Here is an 18,989-nt window from a genome sequence, read left to right as displayed (position 1 = left end):
CAGGTTTTTTTTAAGGACACTTGAAAACTCATCATGGTATGTAGGATGAACAGGGTCGCCTCCACCATGGTCTCACTCGTCTGCAAAATCTATTCCAAGATGTTCTGAACATCTCTGCAGCATGTATCGGTGTATAATACAAGAGGTGGAGTAAGCTCTCTGTTGAGCATGTGTCACTGCAGTGAGTTGTAAGGCAGCCAGAGGGAGACAAATATCAGCAGCTGTACTAAACTATGAATAATTACAGAAAGAAGTTCATCAAAGTATTTCAAAGGATAATGTTTGATGTTATTACCACAGGGTAATATGATTGGTTTGTGCTTCTAGAGGCTGTAATTATACATCTTTTTCTCGAATGTCCATCAGCACATTTGTAAAAACTTACTGTCTGAAAAGCTGTTGTGTATGCGTGTTTGTGTGGTGATCGATACTTGGGTAATCATCCAAGGAGCATCAAAGCCATGCATGCATCCTTCCCGCTCCAGTAGCCTGCAGCAGGTCTGATGTGTCGGTTTGCTCACATGCTCTGAGAAACACTGCATCCCATGCCTTGTTGTGCTCGGGACAATCAATCGTATACAGAAGGATACAAGGAGAGAGAAAACCATGCAGACACGCATTCATCAAACCTCCACCAGATTAGGAAGAAAACAGCCAAGAGGTTCAGAAGCAAGAAACTCTTTATTGTCGAGTGCAAATCTCTACATGATAGAAAAGAAAAGGGAAAAGAGTTGTGTGTTGCTTCTTAATTACACAGAATTAGGTGGTGATTAACATTTCACTTCTCTAAGTTCCCTACGATATAATCAACTGAGCAACCCTCCTGCTGCTATGTCTGTCACTGTTTCTCGTTTTCGTCTGATTTTCATCTGATATACTGTACTGTGGTAAAATGAAAGCAACATGGCGGAATAGCTTTGGAGACAAATACCTGTCGGCAAAGAAGGAGCGGACAGCGGCGCCATGTAAGAGCAAGACACACAAACTTTCATCTGCATGTAAAGATTTTTGATTCGTCGATAGAAGATTTGTTGCCATTTCAGTCACTTTTATGTCATTGACCTAAATATGTCTTGGTTTTGAACCGCTAACCTGATGCATAAATGTTACAGAAAAAGCTGAATGACGAAGTCAGATGTTGCCACATGACTTGCACCGTCCCTTTTAAGCCTTCCTCTCAGATCTCCCATAACAGAGTTGTCCGCTCCTTGTTCACACTCATTTCTTTATTGCATTTCAGCCCAGTTCCTCGAACCTGCCCGGTATATATTTATGATGCATAAAACAGCGCAGCATAGGCCACTTAAAAGTACTCAGGCCTGAGTACACCTTCATACTCCAAATTCAAATGTGGCAATACAATTATCAACTGCTGTCAAACGATATTAGTTTAAATGGTGTAAACACATTAGATGCTGGTGGAGTACAGTACAAAATAAATATACTCTGGTGTCATCCATATAAAGAGATGTGAAGTAGTAGCAGAACATGACAAACTATGTATTGCTTAGTGTAACAGGAATAGTTGATTTAAAGGATTTATGGTGAATGTAGTTTACAGAAATGTAACTCACAGCAGTCTGGTTACTTGTGTGTGTTAGTGTGTAATCACAATACCAATCTGGAAGTCATAATGTTTGAGTTTTAACTTCAAGGAAGAGTTTAAAAATTTGAACTTTAATATGTTTTTTCCACCCAAGCATGTTAGCACTGCTAGCATTCCTAACTCAAATCAACTGAAATCAAGGGGCTCAGCTAGCTGTAAACCAGATTTAGTCTGAATGTCAGATTACTCCCTTCTGGATTAAAAACTGCAAGGCCCCCCGAATCTCCCTGACTAAAATCTGCAATTACACGTAAAAGCAGCCTTAAAAGTGGCTCTTGCATTGTTCCTATATGATTCTGTAGTGTGGGGACACATGCTTCAAACAAACCATGACTGAAGAAAATTGTGATTCAGGAGGTAAATTTGGGACAAAGGCAAAACGATCGTCAACAGAACAAGGCACTTAGAATTCATTTGAAGAAAAGAAAGCAGAGAGGTGTGATCATGATTTGTGCCACTAGCATTGCCTCTTTCTTCATATCATCAACCTGAAAACTTTGTTTTTACTTTTCCCAACATTCTTCCCACTCTTTCTATAAGCTCTATATACCAAATCTCTACAAAATAGAACTGTACAGCTGTATACTGAAAATATCACTCAGTAAATAAATAAAAGTGTACAAGTACACAGTATGTAAATGTACATAAATGGGCTCTTCTCTCTACTTTCTGTTGATTGAAACAGAGAAGGGAAGGCAGAGCGATGCCTTCCACTTCCTCCTCTTCTCAGTGGATTTACATTCAGAATTGTGTCAGTGAGATCCCACCGGGGGAGGGGGGGCAGTGGTAATAAAGTTCTCCTAAACCTCCGAACCTTTAAAAAAAAATAAAATAAACAGGGAGCCACTTTGTTCTTGTCCAAATATAGCCAAGTATTCTCCCAAATCCCCTTTGCTCATTTTGTCTCCCACTGTTCTTAAAGCGTTAACCAAGCTAGCTAGCTAGCTGTTTGAGTCCTGCTTTAGTTTGTTAGTTGCTAGCAGCTACAATCAACAACCACTGGTTACACAAGGCAGAGAGTGCTAGTGTGTTAGCATTCTCGCAAGGTTGTTATGTGGTTGGGGGCTGGAAAGTGGCATAGCAGCACGGGTGGTGAAGTTGGTGTTCCCTGTGTCTGCTGCTGCTGCGCGGGGGTGGGGGGTAACGTACGGAGGCCGCAGGATCGGAGGTGCTGGAAGGCAGCCTTGAGGAGGAGGAGGAGCGCTGGGTTGTGTTAGTGGAGGAGGAGAGGCCTGTGCAGGAGCGGTCGCCCTGACTGAGGTTCCTCTTGCGCTCGCGAACCAGCGCCCTCTGGTGGCGCTTCATCCGCTCCAGCTGTTCCTCCGCAGTCATCCGGCCCCGAGAATGGCCGCTCTGAAGCTGAGAGGCCTCAGTAGGTGATGACAGACGCTCCAAGGCACTCTTGGGTCTCTCCTAGAGAGACAAGGGCAGAGAGAAGATACAGGAAGAATGGCAGTAAGGATGGGACGTGCATCAGAGGATGGATGGTCAATAGGATATGAGAAGATGAAAGAGGGCAGAAAGTAAGACAGAGATTAAAGAGAAAACAGTGAAATAGCAGCACTAATCAAAAGGACAGACACAACAAATGCAAATTCACCTGAGTACGGATACAAAGATCCCAGTCAGGCTTCACATTTCAAACCCAAACACTACCATAAAACATAAGACTGAAACATGATTTCTAATAAAAAACAGACATTTACAAAACTAAGATATCTGGAGTTAACGGATTAGCAAGAGAACAATAAACCTAGAGTCAGAGTTGTCAGCGGCTGCGTTTACACAGACAACAATATTCTAATAATAACCCGGCTAAGATCTTTCCCTGAATAAAACTGCGACGTAAACAGCATGTTCTGATTACCTTAACCAGAATGAAAATATTCAGAGGAAACAATAACTGAAATAATCTTTGTGGAATACGCCCACCTTATCAGCACTTGCGACACAGATTTGCCCGGTGCACTTATCATAAGTGGCTTTGGGCTTGTTGTTTCAAGAATAACAATTAGTCTTCGGCTTATTTTTATAGATGGAGTTGTTTGTATCTGTCACAACAGGAAGGCTGCTGTAAAAAAAAAAAAAGTGAGGGTGAAACTCTGGGCGCAAACGTTGCACCTGCACAGGGGGAGGTAACGTGGCACAAGCCATCACTCAAACTTTGCTCTGTGACATATGAATATATGAATAGAATATCTGCAACTCATGTGAACATCAGAATCAAAGTCTTATTTAGCTTAAGGTCAAATGTCTGAAAATTGCTGTTCATGGACAAATGGCCAATGTGACAAAGGTGGCTCTTTGATAGCCTCGCTATGTGGATCACCATGGTAACTTCCGCTGTACACCTAACCTGTTCCAGTGGAGGTTATGTTCAGTTTCACCCTGGCATTTAAGCAGATTTAAAAAAAGCACCACAGTTGGACTGATTCTTCACCTAAAAATGTTCTCTATGAGTGATATTCTGACCTGAGGGGAAAAATTCAACATGGACACTTTAACACTGTTGATACTGCAGCAAACAGACCACAGATTTAAACACTGATATTCTTCACATCATAACAATCTGTTCCTCGTCCCTCACCAAAGCGCTCAGCATGTGATCGATGCGCTCAGCAGGAAAAGTTAGTTCATGTTAAGCTTGATTGGCAGCCCACCTCTCAGCTGATCACCTGCAGATAACTGAAGCCTGGTTGTCTTGACTCACCTTCGTCGCAGAGCTCCCTGGAGCTCTCCTTAGGGTGACATAGGACGAGATGGAGCTGGACTGGTTCAGTCGAGATGAGATGCCTGACAGACAGAGTCGATGACAACAGGAGACGAATTAACACGTCTGGTTGTATTTGATCTGCACAGTGAAAGCGTCTCGCAGCCTGATCAATTAGTAAAAAAATAACTGAAATATACCTTTACTTAACTGCAAAACTTTCAAATTATTAGGAGAAATTTGGTTCATTTCAGACAAAAATATCACATGATTTAAAAAAAAATCTCAACATTCCAGATGGATGAGCACCTCCAAACATTAGGCTCCTCTTGTGCTAATGATAAATTTCATAACTGAAGGATGATTTACTGGAGAGATCGTTACAGAATTTTATACATTTTCACTTATGAATCCACAAGTCAAGAGTTATTAAATTTCTTATCAAAATATGCATGTTCCCGAACACATGTACACTCATAAAAGCAAAGTTCAGATATTAATGTATTGCTTGCAGAGAACACGTAATTAAGTAACTTCATGTTTAACATCACACTAAGTATTAAAATCAGAAACAATCATCACATCTTTTGCAACCAGCTAAACCAGAATAAAGGGTTCTACTTAGTATGGATCCATCATTTCCATTCAAGCTAAGCTGTGATTAGGCTGCTGTAGAAATCACTGGCTGTCATAAAATTGGATGCTTAAAGTACCAAAAACTATTTCCAGTCAAATGAGCTGCATATCCATTCAACATGTTCCTCCTCAGATACCTTTGTTTGGGTAATACTGGTAGTCAGTGTCAGAGCCGGCACTGTGGTGGCCGATTCCTGGCAGCTCTGGCTCACTCAAGTACGATCTCAAGTCAGTCTGAAACGGAGATTAAACAGGAAGTTGGACTGGTGGCTCAAGTCAGCGGGTGTTTTACATGATGCTGATCACTAAACAACAAACCAAAGAGACTCAACAGAACATCTCTAAACCACAAATGATTTCTAAACCTTTCCACTGAACAAACACATCGTGATGGAATATATTACAGTATACCTTACAGTCTCCGTTGGCAACATACTGCCCGCCCTCCCTGTCCCTCTTCCTCTCATCTGATTGGCGTTTGAGACCTCGCACCGACGTGTGACGGATGACTGACGCCTCTTTGGGTAAAGGTGGCACCACAGGCGGCGTCTCCTCGTAGTCATACAGTTGAGGCAGCGGTGGCCTGGGGGGGGCGCTGTCCTCTGCCTGTGCACCAATCAAGTGGAGAAGGAATTAGTATTTTACAACTACTGCCGTATTGTTGATGAGCTTTATTGGTGAGGGTTGCTGATATTAGAACTCTTCGGCCCAATCAGGCTTCAGGTCAGCAGCAGCTGCTGAAATTGAACATGAAGGCAGCTCTGAAGATTGCACAACAGTGAGGTGAGACAGCAGTGAGGTGGCACTCACCCACTTTGGCACGGTGCTGTGAGGCAAAGTGTGGGAGAGGGTGTTGGGGATGGAGCTGCGAGGAGGAGGCTGAACATCTGTGCTGTGAGAAGGCACTGCAGAGTCTGACACCGAAGGCACTAGTTTCCTCTCTGCTGGGGCGTGTGAACACAGAAAAATCAAAGTTTAACTTTTTATTCTAAGCACATTTCTAAGCACATTTACAACGATCCTTTTAATCTAGTATGCGTTGTTTCAATCACAGAGCAGCTGTTTCCAGCTTTATGGAGCATGTACAAAACTGAGATCATTCGCTGGTAGCATATGTCTGGTTGCTGCATTCTTCCCACCTGGGTTCTGAACAGAGTCAATTGTGATCTTGTAGTTGGCTTTGCTGGCACTAAGTCCAGCCATCACATCCTCAATCCTCCACAGCTCACGCTTCATCTCAGACTTTTCATGCTGCACGATAAGACACGGACACAAATGCATATAAAAATTCCACTCCTACCCTTCATTTGTCCTCTTTACAACTGGCCGGGTGTCATTTAGTTGTATTTGAAGCACACTGGACTATTTATACTTTGCCTGAACATAGTTCATGTAAAAATGCATGTAAAAAAAAAATCTAAATAGGACTTTTTAGCCTTTATTAGATATAAATGGCAGGAACAGCAAACTAAATACAGTTCTTAAGTGACAAGATACATAAATGAAAATGCTCATTTTGTGGTGAACCTGCTCTTAACTGCAGTACCAGGTCTCACCTGAGGGGTGGCGCTGTGGTCCATGTGTGCCTGCAGTGCCGTCCTCAGCTGCTCTACTGATTCCTCAAGCCTGTTATACTCCTCCCAGCCCTGTGCCATCTCCTGCAAAACCCAAACACACACAACACAAAGTCTGAGGATAGATGTAGTTTTAATGGAAACGCTAATTATACAGTAATCTAATGTAGTGTGTAAACACACTATTCTTTTTTTACATATTTTCTGACATTCTTTTGGCATAAACAATAAGAAACATCAAACATCTTTACACTCAAAGATACAGCACATACCATCATGTAAACACAATGACAGGCATTAAGGCAATAATTCCACACTTCAGTGCTAGCTTCAGCCGCATGAGCCGATGTGCTTAAACAGACAAAGATACCGTTGAGAGGCGGGATATTTGTGCCATGATGGTCACCAGATCCTCCTGCAGCAGCCTCTGCTGGTAGGCAATCTTGTGGGCGTGAGCCGGCTGCTCCTGGTACTGCTCCATCTGCCGGTGGGACACGTCCAATACTCTCTCCAGCTTGTCCTGAAAAGGCAAGCGGTCGAACAACAGGAGCCAGCTTTATTTGATGGTTGCTTAATAAATAAGCATTTGATTCATTGAAAAAGGCCTCCCGAGTGGCCTGAAAGAACTCCACTTTCTGAATCACCGTATAGATTACAAAACTCTGCTGTAGCTACACTTTATCCTGAACTATGGCACCGTCAGTTGATATTTCTTTCAGTTCTCTAAGCTTTCAGCCTGTAAACTTAACAGACTGACTGAAATTAGAATAAAATGAGCCGGTACAATTGGCTCAGTGTGCACCTTGTCATCCTTCAGAGAGCTGATCCTCGCCTCCAGATCCTTGAGAATCTTGTCCTGCTCACATAACCGACTCAACTTCACCTGCAGGGGGAGACACAGACTTGAGCAGGAGGGGAGAAAAAGGGAGGACTGAAACAACTGCATGCTCTCACAGATTAAACACTTCCCAAGTGCTGATCAGAGTGCGTGTCTGTGCATTGACCTTTGACAATTAAGTGGCTCATTTACTTAATTAAAACGTCCCGCTGTCTTTGCAGCTGCAGAGTGCATGCATGCAAGTCTTGAACACCTTGTATCCACAGACCTTTAGCTTCTCTGGCCTTGGGCAGGTGTAAACCTGTTTACTGTGAGTGAACCCATTTAACAAAGTGGGTGCAACCCACCTGACACTTTGGATTACTGTGTCAGAGCCTTGTTACAGTAACTGATTCCCAATTCACCCCAGCCAACTTGAAGGCAAAGGTGGGAACATTTTCTCATGCTGTGGTAAATTGGCAACACCACAACATCTATGAATAAAGGTTAACTAAACAGCCTGATGTGAATTAGCTCCGTATCCGTGTAAATGTATACGTTCAACACTTGTTTATAGATTCCATCAAATAAATTATTAATCCACTTGCGTTCTCCGTGATGATGCTGTTGTGGATCTAATCAAATATTTATTGCAAACATTGTGCTCATAAATTGTTCAGGCAGTTGTGTGTGCAGCAAACACCGAGAAATATTTCCATATAAGAAAACAAGACTCTAAGACGCTTCAGGGAACCGTTTGGATCATCCAACTGAAAGAGTAGCAGCATCTACTAATTAACACTCGCTGGATGCCGTTGTTACCTTAAAGCGAGGAGTAAAAACTTACAACATCCTCCCACACTCTTTTATAATCCATATTTTGTTTTGCCTTCAGTTCCCTCACTTTGAACCCAACTGAATCATGACAGTCAGGGCTGCCAGCTAGAATTTCATGCTCCCTTGTCTGGAGGGCAGAAAAAAAACGAACTCAGAGAATTCATTCCTAGTACTTAGTTGATTTAATTAGTGCAAATGTACATCTATTTAAACTGCTACTGAATATGTGTTTCCATCAAATTCAAATAAAATCCCTGCAAATGTGTTGTAACAGCTATATTAGCTGATTGATTAGACTCTTTTTCAATTGAGCTGTGTAACATTTGGTATGGATTCTAAATTTCAGCTCTGAATCAGCCACCAAACGCCAACACTGGTTGGGTTCTATTTTTTTCATCATTAAACTGCAGCAGAAAATAAGACAAAATCCAGCCTTGTTCACTTCTATGAATCAACATCATAGACCAAAACCTTTTTTAACAGAAAGCCACGCTCTTTAAAGCTGTTGAGAAAGCCAATTAACCGACAACCAGTCATAAGTGGAACTGGTTTGCAGTTATGAATCTTATACTTACATCCACATCACTTTCTGCAACCTTGACAGGTTTCCCTGACTCCTTCAGTGTCTGACTTCCAGCTACCTGGAAATTTCAGGATAAACATTTCCAGATGTTAACTATGTGCTGAAACAAAGCGTCTGACTCCACGGTACATTAGTGTTGAAAGAAAGGAAGTACGGAACACAGAGAGCAGCTGTAAACTATTACAAGGCAAACTATCTGCGACACATTCTCTTGCCCTTATGAACATGACAATATGAGCGACTTCTGGCACACAAAATCAACTCTTGCCATGAACAACACAGTGGCTATGGAGACTTTGAAGCCCTGCACGAAATGACTTGCCCATAAAACGTCTATGTCCTTTAAAAAAAAAAAAAAGCAAGGTTAAACAACTTTAAAAAAAGATGCAACTTTATAAAAATCTGTTGTATCTTTTTCTAAAGGCAAACATTTTTCGGGGAACAGACTCGACTGCCAGAGCACAGGTGCTCGCTCAGGTCTTTTATTGGGTTCCACTTGCTGGTTTAACAGGGTGAGAAAGAAAAAAACAGCACCTGCGATTTTGAAAACAAGATAAATGATAAAAATTCACCGACAACAGCTCTTTCTTATGCTTGGATGCGATTAGTTTAGTAGTATATGAGCTACTTTACTGGATCAGTGTCAAGAAGGTGCAGCGTTTCAGAGGCGATGGTAGAAGCAGCTGGCTTTTCAACCACCGGGCCACAGCCACGGCCACAGCCACAACACATGCACTGCCGAGCCATCCCATGCCCAGTATTCAACAGCGTCGTCATCATCGCCACATGTTGGGAAGGTGGTCTGCAGGAATCTACTAATGCCATTTTCAGAAAAGTTGAGAAGTTTTCTAAAGTGCAAAAAAAAAAAAAAAAAACTGAAATCTGTAATTTGTTAAATTGTTTGAACCTTTATTTGGCAGATACCAGTACAAAAAGAGTGTCTTCACCATCCATCCATGTTCTGTACCCGCTTAACCCAGTTCAGGGGCTGGAGCCTGTCCCTGCTCGTCACTAACCAGCTTCATTGTATTTAGAAAATACTAAACATTGAAACTTTGATGCCAGCAACAGACTCTAAAAATTGTGAGAAAGCCAAATAAATACAGAAAAGTTGAGAGAATAAGTAACACTGTGATGGAAGATTCTGGTGAGGGTGTCAGGATTGGGTATAAAAGGAGCTTCCACCAAATGTCTTTCCATTTCCACTTTTTCACTCTCACTACTTCATGCAAAACGCCATCGCAAATGCAGAAATCTTTTTTTTCTTTTTTCAAATTGCAAAATTTTAAAGAAATCTGTATCTTTCCAGAAGTCCAGAAACTCCTGTTGGAAACATACAACCTTGAAGCCCTGATGAGGCACTACACAAGAAACCGTTATGCTGTCATGCTCAATAGAGCCACATGGGCTCAGGAGATCTTTGGAAAACCAATTTTACCCAACAGAGTCTGTGGCTGCATCCAGAAATGTCACTTAAGACTGCAATATACAAGGAGGAAGTTGTATATCAGCTCTGCACAGAAACACCAGAGTTCTCTGGGAAAAAGCTCACGTGAAATGGACAGAAACCATGGAGAAAGGGCAATTGAAAGGAAAGTCGATATGACAAAATGATAAATTACGTATAATGATGTATTTTCAAAAAAAATTGAAACGGTCCATTAAGACACTGAAAAATCCTTTCCTTTGCACTTGTGTCTTTTAAACAAAGGTTCAAACAACTTACCAAATTACAGATTGAAGTTTTGTTGCATTTTAGAGAACTACCATCACCTGGAGATGAGACATCTGGTGCCGTTCAAGCTACGAACAGAGTGCTGTGAAGCGATGGGATGGTCTTCTAAAACACAGACTCTCTAAACATGGGAACGCACACTCGCACACACACACGCAGACTATGAGCGTGCGTCCCTACTCTGACCACCGTACGAACATGCACAAGCAGAAATGCACACATATACAGACACTACAGCTCATTTTATACCTTTCAATTCAGTACAAGTACTAGATACAGACACACATACGTACGCACACACACACACACATAGAGCTTACGTTCATTAGAGGCCTGAGAGGCCCAGCAGTGCAGTGCAGTAGTAAACTGTGAACTGCGAGGATCAGGGGCTCTAGAGCTCTGATCTGGGAGTCAAAAATCACAGAGACACAGAGCCGCAGTCACATAATGGTGGCTGCTTTTGTGAGATGCTTCTAAAACCACAAGAGTTAGAAGATCGCTGGAAGTATCTGGGGATGTTTAGTACCACACGGACGCCCTAACGTCTCCAGTTAGCCACAGCCTTTGTAGCTGTCTCGGTTGGACCGCTCAGCCTCGGCCAGAGTGATTAAAGAGGTTGTCAGTAAGAAGCACCAAGTGTGTTAATTTGAGCAGGAGACATTTCAAACCAGAAAAGGTGCAGCAGAAGGAGAATGCACAAAAATCAGGGAATCAACTCAGTCTGACATCATCTACCTCACCTTTAGGTCCAGATACTCCAAGTCCTTCTTCAGCTGCATGTAGGTGTCATCAGCCTGAAAGGTGACATGTGAGGGCGGATTACTGATGGGTGTAGACAAGAGTGACACCATTTATAAAATCTGAAACATCAGCCACAATTCTTCTGGTCACATGGAGTGAGATTTGCATATCAAGTATGACACGTGGACTGGTGTTATGTGTCTGCGCCAACATGCATGATGACGAAACATGTACATACAATTAAAAAGGTAGTCATTGAATCAATCTTTGGAGAAGTTAACCACATGGACAACAACAGACAAAAGAGCAGCACAAACCAGACCAATTAGAGGCAGCGGATTTAGAAACATCCCTGAATTCAGCTTTGAATCCATCTTACGTCATTCAACAACAACAAACCTCATCACAGCCAGAAACAAGAGTCACGGATCAAAGGACCAAACTGACCGACACACCCACAGTCTGCCAGTAAGCTAAGCATGGGATGGTTTTGGGACGTCGAAAAGATAGAAACACAACATGCTATGGAGGGTTCACAGTAAGTAGAAGCACGATATGGAAACTGATCAGCCAAGAGGTTCACATGGGAAAGAGGCGGATGGTTCTCGGCAGCCAGGCCAGCGTTCGCTGACGACAAAGCAAAGGAGCTTTTTCATGAGAAATTGCCACTAATATACTGACATTCGGCTATTGGGGCTGCCGTTGTTTTTGTTTATTAAGTATTTGCAGTTGGGAACTATTAAGCACTGGATGAGGTAGCGATCAGGTTGGGCCAAGAGTTTATCTGTGAAAAGAACCCTCATGTTGTAATATTTGTTTAGTGAGTAATAAGAAATATTATTATTATTATTTTATCACAGAATATTGGAGACGATGTGTTTGCAACAACTAGACTGAAAACCTGGAGGGTCCAAGCATTGTTTGATCAGATCCATTGGTGTTGGTGTTTGGGGGCTGTGATAATGGAGATCAGCATGGGGCACCATCACTCTACAGTGTAACTGGCATTTTAGTGCAATATCTTTTAAATATGATATAGCATGATCTCTGTTAGGTTGTTAGGTCAATTGGTGTTTCTTAATTGACAGTAGGCGTGTCAGTGTTGCATGGCTGTTTGGCTCTCTGTGGCCTTGTGATATAGAAAATGGATGTTTGGATGATTTTATAATAAGGGAGCAAAAATGTTTTTCTAATATGATTTCAGGATTGTTGTAGACAGAAGATGGTGGCGTAGAAGGAAGTTTAAAGAATTTATATCTTACATATTATCATTTTATAGTAATCCGTGGGCATGTTTTGAGGCATTTTATGAAATTATCTACTTTTACTGACAGTGGTTCTAGAGGAAATGTTCATCCCGAGAACTACCAGCAGGAAATTTCAAGTAAACTTGAAAAATCATCTCAATAATTCAATTATCAATGCAAAAAAACCCAAAAACAATTAATCCATAAGATTAATCAAATGGCAGAATATGGATAATTTAGAAATCTTAATATCATGTATGTTTTTAATGTAATGCAGCCATACACAATATTTAGTGGCAACTTCTACCAGCACCTGAAAAACATGAGGGGCAGACGGGCAGGCACGCCCCCACCTGGGTGTTGCAAGTGCCAAGAGGAGCCAAGAGGCCCACGTGTCCGAAGTGGGACACAGGAGAGGGGCCGGCGCTGAGGAGGGGACTGGTGCTAGTGGTGGTAGTAGTGAAGAGGCGATTTTGGTGGTAGGACTCTTTGGGACCATTGAGCCGTTGGAGTTGGGCTATCGCTTGCTGGCGTGCGGAGGCCATCTTGGCCTGATGGCGGCGCAGCTGAATGAGGAGCAGAGTGAGCTCCTCAGGCTGTCACAGGCACCAAAGGACATTCAGTCTGACAGAGCTTAACACTAACCACACATGCTCAATAACACTTCTCCACTCTGTTAATAAGCGACTTTGCTTTCACGCCACTAGAAACCAAATTTTCTGCTGGGGAAGCAGAAGTGCGGCTACATTTAGGATCAGTGAGGTTGAAACAAAAGGCAGGCTCACAGAAACTTTATTTGACAGGCAAATTGGTAGCTTTTCCTCAAAAATCAGCATCCAACTGGTCATAGCAGAAAATTAATCCACATTTTAATCTCTTGCGACACTGAAGACTACCTCGAAAATATTTTCTTTTCCTAAAATGTTTTCTGCTTTCAAATAACTGAAAATAAATGTCATTTCAATAAGTTGTATGCTTGTGTTTACCACTGAAACATACCGTTTTGCCGTGAAGGCTGGGTGCACTGACTGTGTGCGTGATGTAGCCAGATGGAGGCATCGAACGTCTCTCAATAGTAGCGGCCTGAAACACACGAATAAACACATTTACAGAAATGATCTGACGAAAAATTGGATCAAAACATCACATTGAGTATTATGTGGCTACACAGACTCAATGGGGTCTTGCTGTGAACACAGCTACTGCAGCATAACAACACCAAGGTCTAAATAACCAAAGGCTACAAACGCTATTTCAGAAGATACAATGTAAAATACATGAGCGCCGCTGGAAAAATTCTGTTTGTTATCTATGGGCAAGGTGCCAGTGATTGTGTGTATGTGTGTGGGAGACTGGGAGATACATTTGCATAGTGTACCTTAAAGTCAAAAGTACTGTATTCACACACAACGGACAGCTGCTGTCTTTAATAATTTTAGATAAATGGGGCTAATGTGCTGATGCAAAAAAGTTTATGCAGGTTATCTATATTCAACTGAGTATAATGTAATCAACTCAGCACATTTGTGGTTTATTTTTTTGCCTGACTTTGTGCTGACTGGATTTCTTCAAGATAAGTATGCCATCATAACCAAAGTCACTTTAACCACAAACGCTGTCTGAATGCACAATATCTGACATTGTTGTCAATGACAGTGTAAAAAAAGCAAGCAAGATAGAGTAAATTCTACCAAATCCATGCAATAGAACATTGTGATTATAGGAAAAGATATCTGATACGTCATAAATATACCAAAAAAGTCATTGAATGCCACTCCATCAGTGGCAGTTTGTTGCAGCAGGTGGTGCTGATTTGGATGCTGTGTTACTTCAGGGATTACTGGTGGTTTTTAACATTCAAGAAGGTCTTACCTAAAGCATACATGCTATTCTTACAGGACCTGGACATCATTGCTTTATCACTGTGGATTTGGGAATTTGGGTTTTCGAGCATGCATCACCATAAGATGACTTTGACATTAGTGCAAACGCAGGCTTTGTCCATTTACAGAGAAGTTTCACTTCCACACTTTTCTGCCGTGAGAAAGCTGGCACTCCACTGTATTTTCATCTGAAACTCATTACTAATACATGAGAGTGAACCTGGACCGTGATGGACTACAAAAAAATAACAAGATGAAGCAGAGAGTTGGTTCTTTTTCTACCAGACATTACTTTACCTTCAACATCTGAGACTTGGTCCTGCGGGGGGAAACACTGAAGGGAATGTCCAGCACCGACATATCCCCCACAGGCCTGACTGTCACTCGTTCAGCTGGCGTGTGCGGCCTCCGTGTGGGTGACAGGGTTCGGCTGGAGCCGGGTGGAGGCCCTGGTGGTGGGATGTCTGCAGATGAAGGTGGAACTGATACACAGCGAGGAGGCCCCTCTGATCTGGGTGCTGAGGAAGAGGGAGGCACAGTGGACGGGGGACGGGCACCAAATGGGTACTCTGGGGCTGGGGTATAAAGCGGCGCTGTGGGGCTGCCATGACGGAACTGGTGGCGCTGCTGCCATTCGTATAGTTGCAAAACAGTTTTGGACCCTGGGCCTCCTTGATCTGGGGTGAGGCGGAAGTGGCTGAGGCGGTCCTGGGCGTACTTGTACTCGCCAAGTCGGCCGGCCGGAGGGCTCTGGTGAAGAGTTTTTGGCAAGGTCTGGTAGGAGTCCACGGAGGTGTACTTGTGCTGGGTCGGTGGCGTGCGACGGGGGAGGGTATTCTCTCTAGATGGAGGGCTGTTGAGTAAGCTGCTGTTTTGTTACCCCAAATACAGAAAATATGTATACATTTCAGAAAGCAGAACTGAAGCCTTTTTCTTTTATGAGCTTGTTTCTTGATAAACCTGCACTGACAGACTTTTTTGGTCATTTTTTTAGGCTATACAAGGCAAAATGAACCTATCCCTCATTACATTTACCTGCCCAAGAGTTGCAAAGAAGCAAATGTAAAATTTCCAAGAAATCTGTCCTCTATGTAACTCAGGGGAAATAGATCAGGTTCTTGAGTTTACCAGCTAGTTTCTCATTGCTTGTCTGCCACGTGAAGCTGTCATTTCTTATTCTACAGTTTAAAATGATGTGTCTGAAATCATAAAATTCTATTTTGAATCTTTCAAATGAAACTTTCCATGATAGTCACGTACCCTCTGTGCTCAGACTTCTGAACTTTGACCCAGTGCTCCACCTGCTCCAGAGCACTTCTCCTCTGCACCTGCTTGACTGTGGCAGTTGCTGGTGGCTCCGGGGCTCGTTGGTACGTCCCTGCAGCGATGCCGTTGGGCTCCAGGATGGGGCTGGGTGTGGAGACGAGGCCGTTCCTCGTGCAAATGCTGGAGGGCAACGTCGAGGCGGCTCGCGATGGAGCCCGGGACGGCACCCTGGACACAGGCGCTGAAGCCGAGACGTGGTCCGACCGTGGGAGGGTGGTGGCGAGAGGGTGGGATGGAAGGGAGGTGTGGGTGTCCATTTCCATGATGGCGCTCGGGGAGTCTTTGTGAAAGCTGCAGCGCTCCTCTAAGTTTCGGTGTACAGGCTCCAGGAGAACCTCGTGGATGATGGGCTTTGTGGCCTCAGAGTCTGAGGCTTTGGCCTTGTGGTGGTTTACGTGATTTGTCTGTGGGACAGCCTGCTGCAGAAACTTCTCGAAATTATCAGCAGGTCTGCAAAGAGAGAAGAGCGAGGATGAAAGTTGGTGGTGAGAATTTCAGATGATTATGAACTAAGGTTCTCCTCATAACCGTTTTGGTTCTCAGACTTCCCAAAGAATCTGATTGCCTTTCATTCGACAGGACTGGAATCATTTCTGTTTCATTCAGTTACCTCACTGGTATCATTTGGACACCATTCTAAGATGTCTGGTCTTTGATCCCTTTTCCTGAGCTGAATTTAAACTAGATGACGACTGTTACATGAAAGAGAAACTTTTAGCCTTATTTCTAACTTTAAGAATGGGGCTTTAATACACCACAGAGAGCATTTTCAAGCAGAGCAGATAACAAGCAAAACCTTGAAACCGCAAACTTTTATTCAAACTCATTAATGAGCTCTCATATGACATAAAGCACTCAGCCATGGGAAATAGTCAGGTTTCTGATAGCAAATGAACCACACAAAGTTTAATTGGTAAAGATAAACAAGAAAGCCTCAGGTGGTGACTTTTTTCCACTAAAATCTCATGTCTGGTGAAAAAAAATCAATACACACTAAATTGGGACAGCTGTCACAGGTCTGCCCACATTAGATTTGGTGCATTATATTCTAATTTAAAAGGAATGTGTAACTGGCTTTGTATTCTACCATAAGCATTAGAATATAAATACAGTAAAAGTCAAAGGAAACACAAAAGAAGTTCAACAAGCCAGTTAATAGTAATACTGCTGTCATAGCTTTTACAAACGAAAACAATGCAGGAAAAGAGGGAGAGAAAGTGGTTTAGAAAACTCCCAACTGGAAGCTGTCTGCAGCTCGGCTTCCTTTCTGTCATTCACTAACAACTGGCGTCGTCTTGTGGGATTTCCCTGGGCAAAAGCATAGAAATGAAAATGAAGTGTTGCATGCAGGAGGTGTTTGAGGCTGCCGGTGAATGATGGCACATATTTGATCTGCGCTACCTCCCATCGTCAACACATTAATAATGCATGGAGGGAACCGCTGCTGGTTGAAAAATACCAGCACGTTGTACTCTTTCAAAGCAAGTATCGGTACAATTGAGTGGGACTGTGCTCCAGAAATGTGTGACGTATAAAGTCATGTAAGAGACAATTAAATGTCAGAAGGCATGTTTTAATAAGATATACACACATATGTACTGCTAGGACACACAAGGGGGAGCTCAAGGTACAAAGAGGAGAAATCAAATGTTTTGTCAGTAAAAGAGACTACGGCCCTAATAACAATTAAACAATGAATAATTTTTACTTTAAAAAAAAAGCTGCATGTTTAGAGACAGTATATCATACGCTCACAGACCTTCCGGTTATGCTGAAACTCCACAGCTGACTGGTTTAGGGTAATGACCACTGATCAGGTGAGCTGAGATGTAATTATGACGTGTGTATCCCTACCTGACGAGTGTGTCGGCGCGGTTCTGCATCAGCGCAGCCTGGTTCATGGCTCTCAGCCAGGTGTTCATGTCCTCTTGGGTATCAGCACTGAAGTAATACGTCCGCATCCCAGAGTGCTCTGCCTGCGAGCCAATCACAGAGCTCTGCTTGTAAATGTACGAGCGCATACCAGTGTGGCTAGCCTACAGGAAGAGAGAAGAGGCAAGGTCAAGAGGCGGTCAGAGAGATGCGAGGAGAGCATGTAAGAGACGGTTTGGTGGTCGAAGACACAGGGAGACATCATGCTGTCCATCCAGAGAAACAACATCAAGGGCAACATAAGCACTGACCAATGCAAAGAGAGCCAATGAGGGAAATCACACCGTAGAAATACACAGACATTAATGCCAGCCAGTTACAACCAACACAGCCACAACTTTTCACCAATGAGAGGAAAGAGAGACTTTGGCACAATGGAAAATAAAAAAAGGCGAATATCAGAAAAAAGAATCCTGAAACCAACAATTCTGAAATGAACATTTCTCCTTTTATTATTTCCACTTACAAATCTACTACGAGAATGAAAAGCAAATACCAGCGTACGAACACACTCAAAAGTAAAAGTAGACTTTTTTTTTAAACATCAGCAGAACATGTTTTCAAGCACATATCTCTCAGGGTTTGGGTAATAACAGGAACGCAAAAACAGTCTTTCAAACAGGCAGTGTGAAATGCAGCAAGCCTGATTGATAATTCTACTGTACTTAAACTCTATACTTACACAGGTTTCAAGCTTATGGCAGGCATATTCAGACTGGATGGATGGGCATTTCTTTGTTTGCATGTCAGAAAGGGTTGTAAATCATTTCTGTTATCAGTGGATGAAATTACCATGTCAACGTGAGAAGTCAAAGAGTCAAGCAGAACCAATCACCAACCATCTCTGCGGCTTTTAAGGATCATTTTAATGTCTTTCAGCTAATTATTAGTTTTCAACTCTGCAAAAACTCAGTGAGTGAGACAGAGTCTTACAGATGCCAAGCACTGGACAGTAAAGTCAGGAAGAAGTTGATGAACATGCCGCAGTGGTCTTTTCACCAGATATTTCTATCAAACATAAATGGAGAAGTAAATGTTAATGTTGCTTAAAGGGAGACTCCGGTATTTTTAAACCTAGACCTTATTTCGGGCATGAAATACGTTTATCTACTCACCGAGAACAGTTTGGCGAAAGTCGGCGTCCTTCGGAAGCTAATTAGATAATTCGCGATTGGCGTATATCCATATAACGGAGTGAGCGGGGCAAAAAACAATGCAGCCTCTAAATAAGACATTATCTGTCTTTATTTCACCAATACTTTAAGACGAATGAACGAACGAACATGTACTATAGCTCTGTTAGCTCATAGGTGCTGTTATGTGGCTACTTGCGGCTATAGGAGAGCTAACGGAGGGATTTCT

At 42.6% G+C, this 18,989-nt stretch overlaps 1 protein-coding gene across 7 annotated transcripts in view; it reads right to left on the bottom strand.

The window, feature by feature from the left end:
* Positions 1-18,989, bottom strand: part of plekha7a (pleckstrin homology domain containing, family A member 7a) — a 126,890-nt gene that overhangs the window by 3,476 nt on the left and 104,425 nt on the right. For 3 of the 7 annotated variants that reach the window (XM_072386366.1, XM_072386368.1, XM_072386369.1), the window contains 16 exons: positions 17,550-17,731; positions 15,630-16,145; positions 14,667-15,237; positions 13,486-13,569; positions 12,840-13,082; positions 11,239-11,292; positions 8,756-8,821; positions 7,329-7,409; positions 6,897-7,046; positions 6,509-6,610; positions 6,092-6,203; positions 5,763-5,896; positions 5,364-5,558; positions 5,090-5,186; positions 4,317-4,399; positions 2,756-3,019 (listed from right to left, as the gene is read on the bottom strand). In XM_072386366.1, coding sequence (XP_072242467.1) covers positions 2,756-3,019; positions 4,317-4,399; positions 5,090-5,186; positions 5,364-5,558; positions 5,763-5,896; positions 6,092-6,203; positions 6,509-6,610; positions 6,897-7,046; positions 7,329-7,409; positions 8,756-8,821; positions 11,239-11,292; positions 12,840-13,082; positions 13,486-13,569; positions 14,667-15,237; positions 15,630-16,145; positions 17,550-17,731 — 2,934 coding nt within the window. The remainder of the gene's footprint in view (positions 1-2,755; positions 3,020-4,316; positions 4,400-5,089; positions 5,187-5,363; positions 5,559-5,762; positions 5,897-6,091; positions 6,204-6,508; positions 6,611-6,896; positions 7,047-7,328; positions 7,410-8,755; positions 8,822-11,238; positions 11,293-12,839; positions 13,083-13,485; positions 13,570-14,666; positions 15,238-15,629; positions 16,146-17,549; positions 17,732-18,989) is intronic. The other 4 variants (XM_072386367.1, XM_072386365.1, XM_072386370.1 and 1 more) reach the window with 4 other exon arrangements.

The sequence above is a fragment of the Leuresthes tenuis genome, unplaced genomic scaffold, assembly GCF_036924035.1.
Source record: "Leuresthes tenuis unplaced genomic scaffold, fLeuTen1.0.hap1 SCAF_5, whole genome shotgun sequence".
Lineage (NCBI taxonomy): Eukaryota > Metazoa > Chordata > Actinopteri > Atheriniformes > Atherinopsidae > Leuresthes > Leuresthes tenuis.
This window is presented reverse-complemented; position numbering and strand designations above follow the sequence as displayed.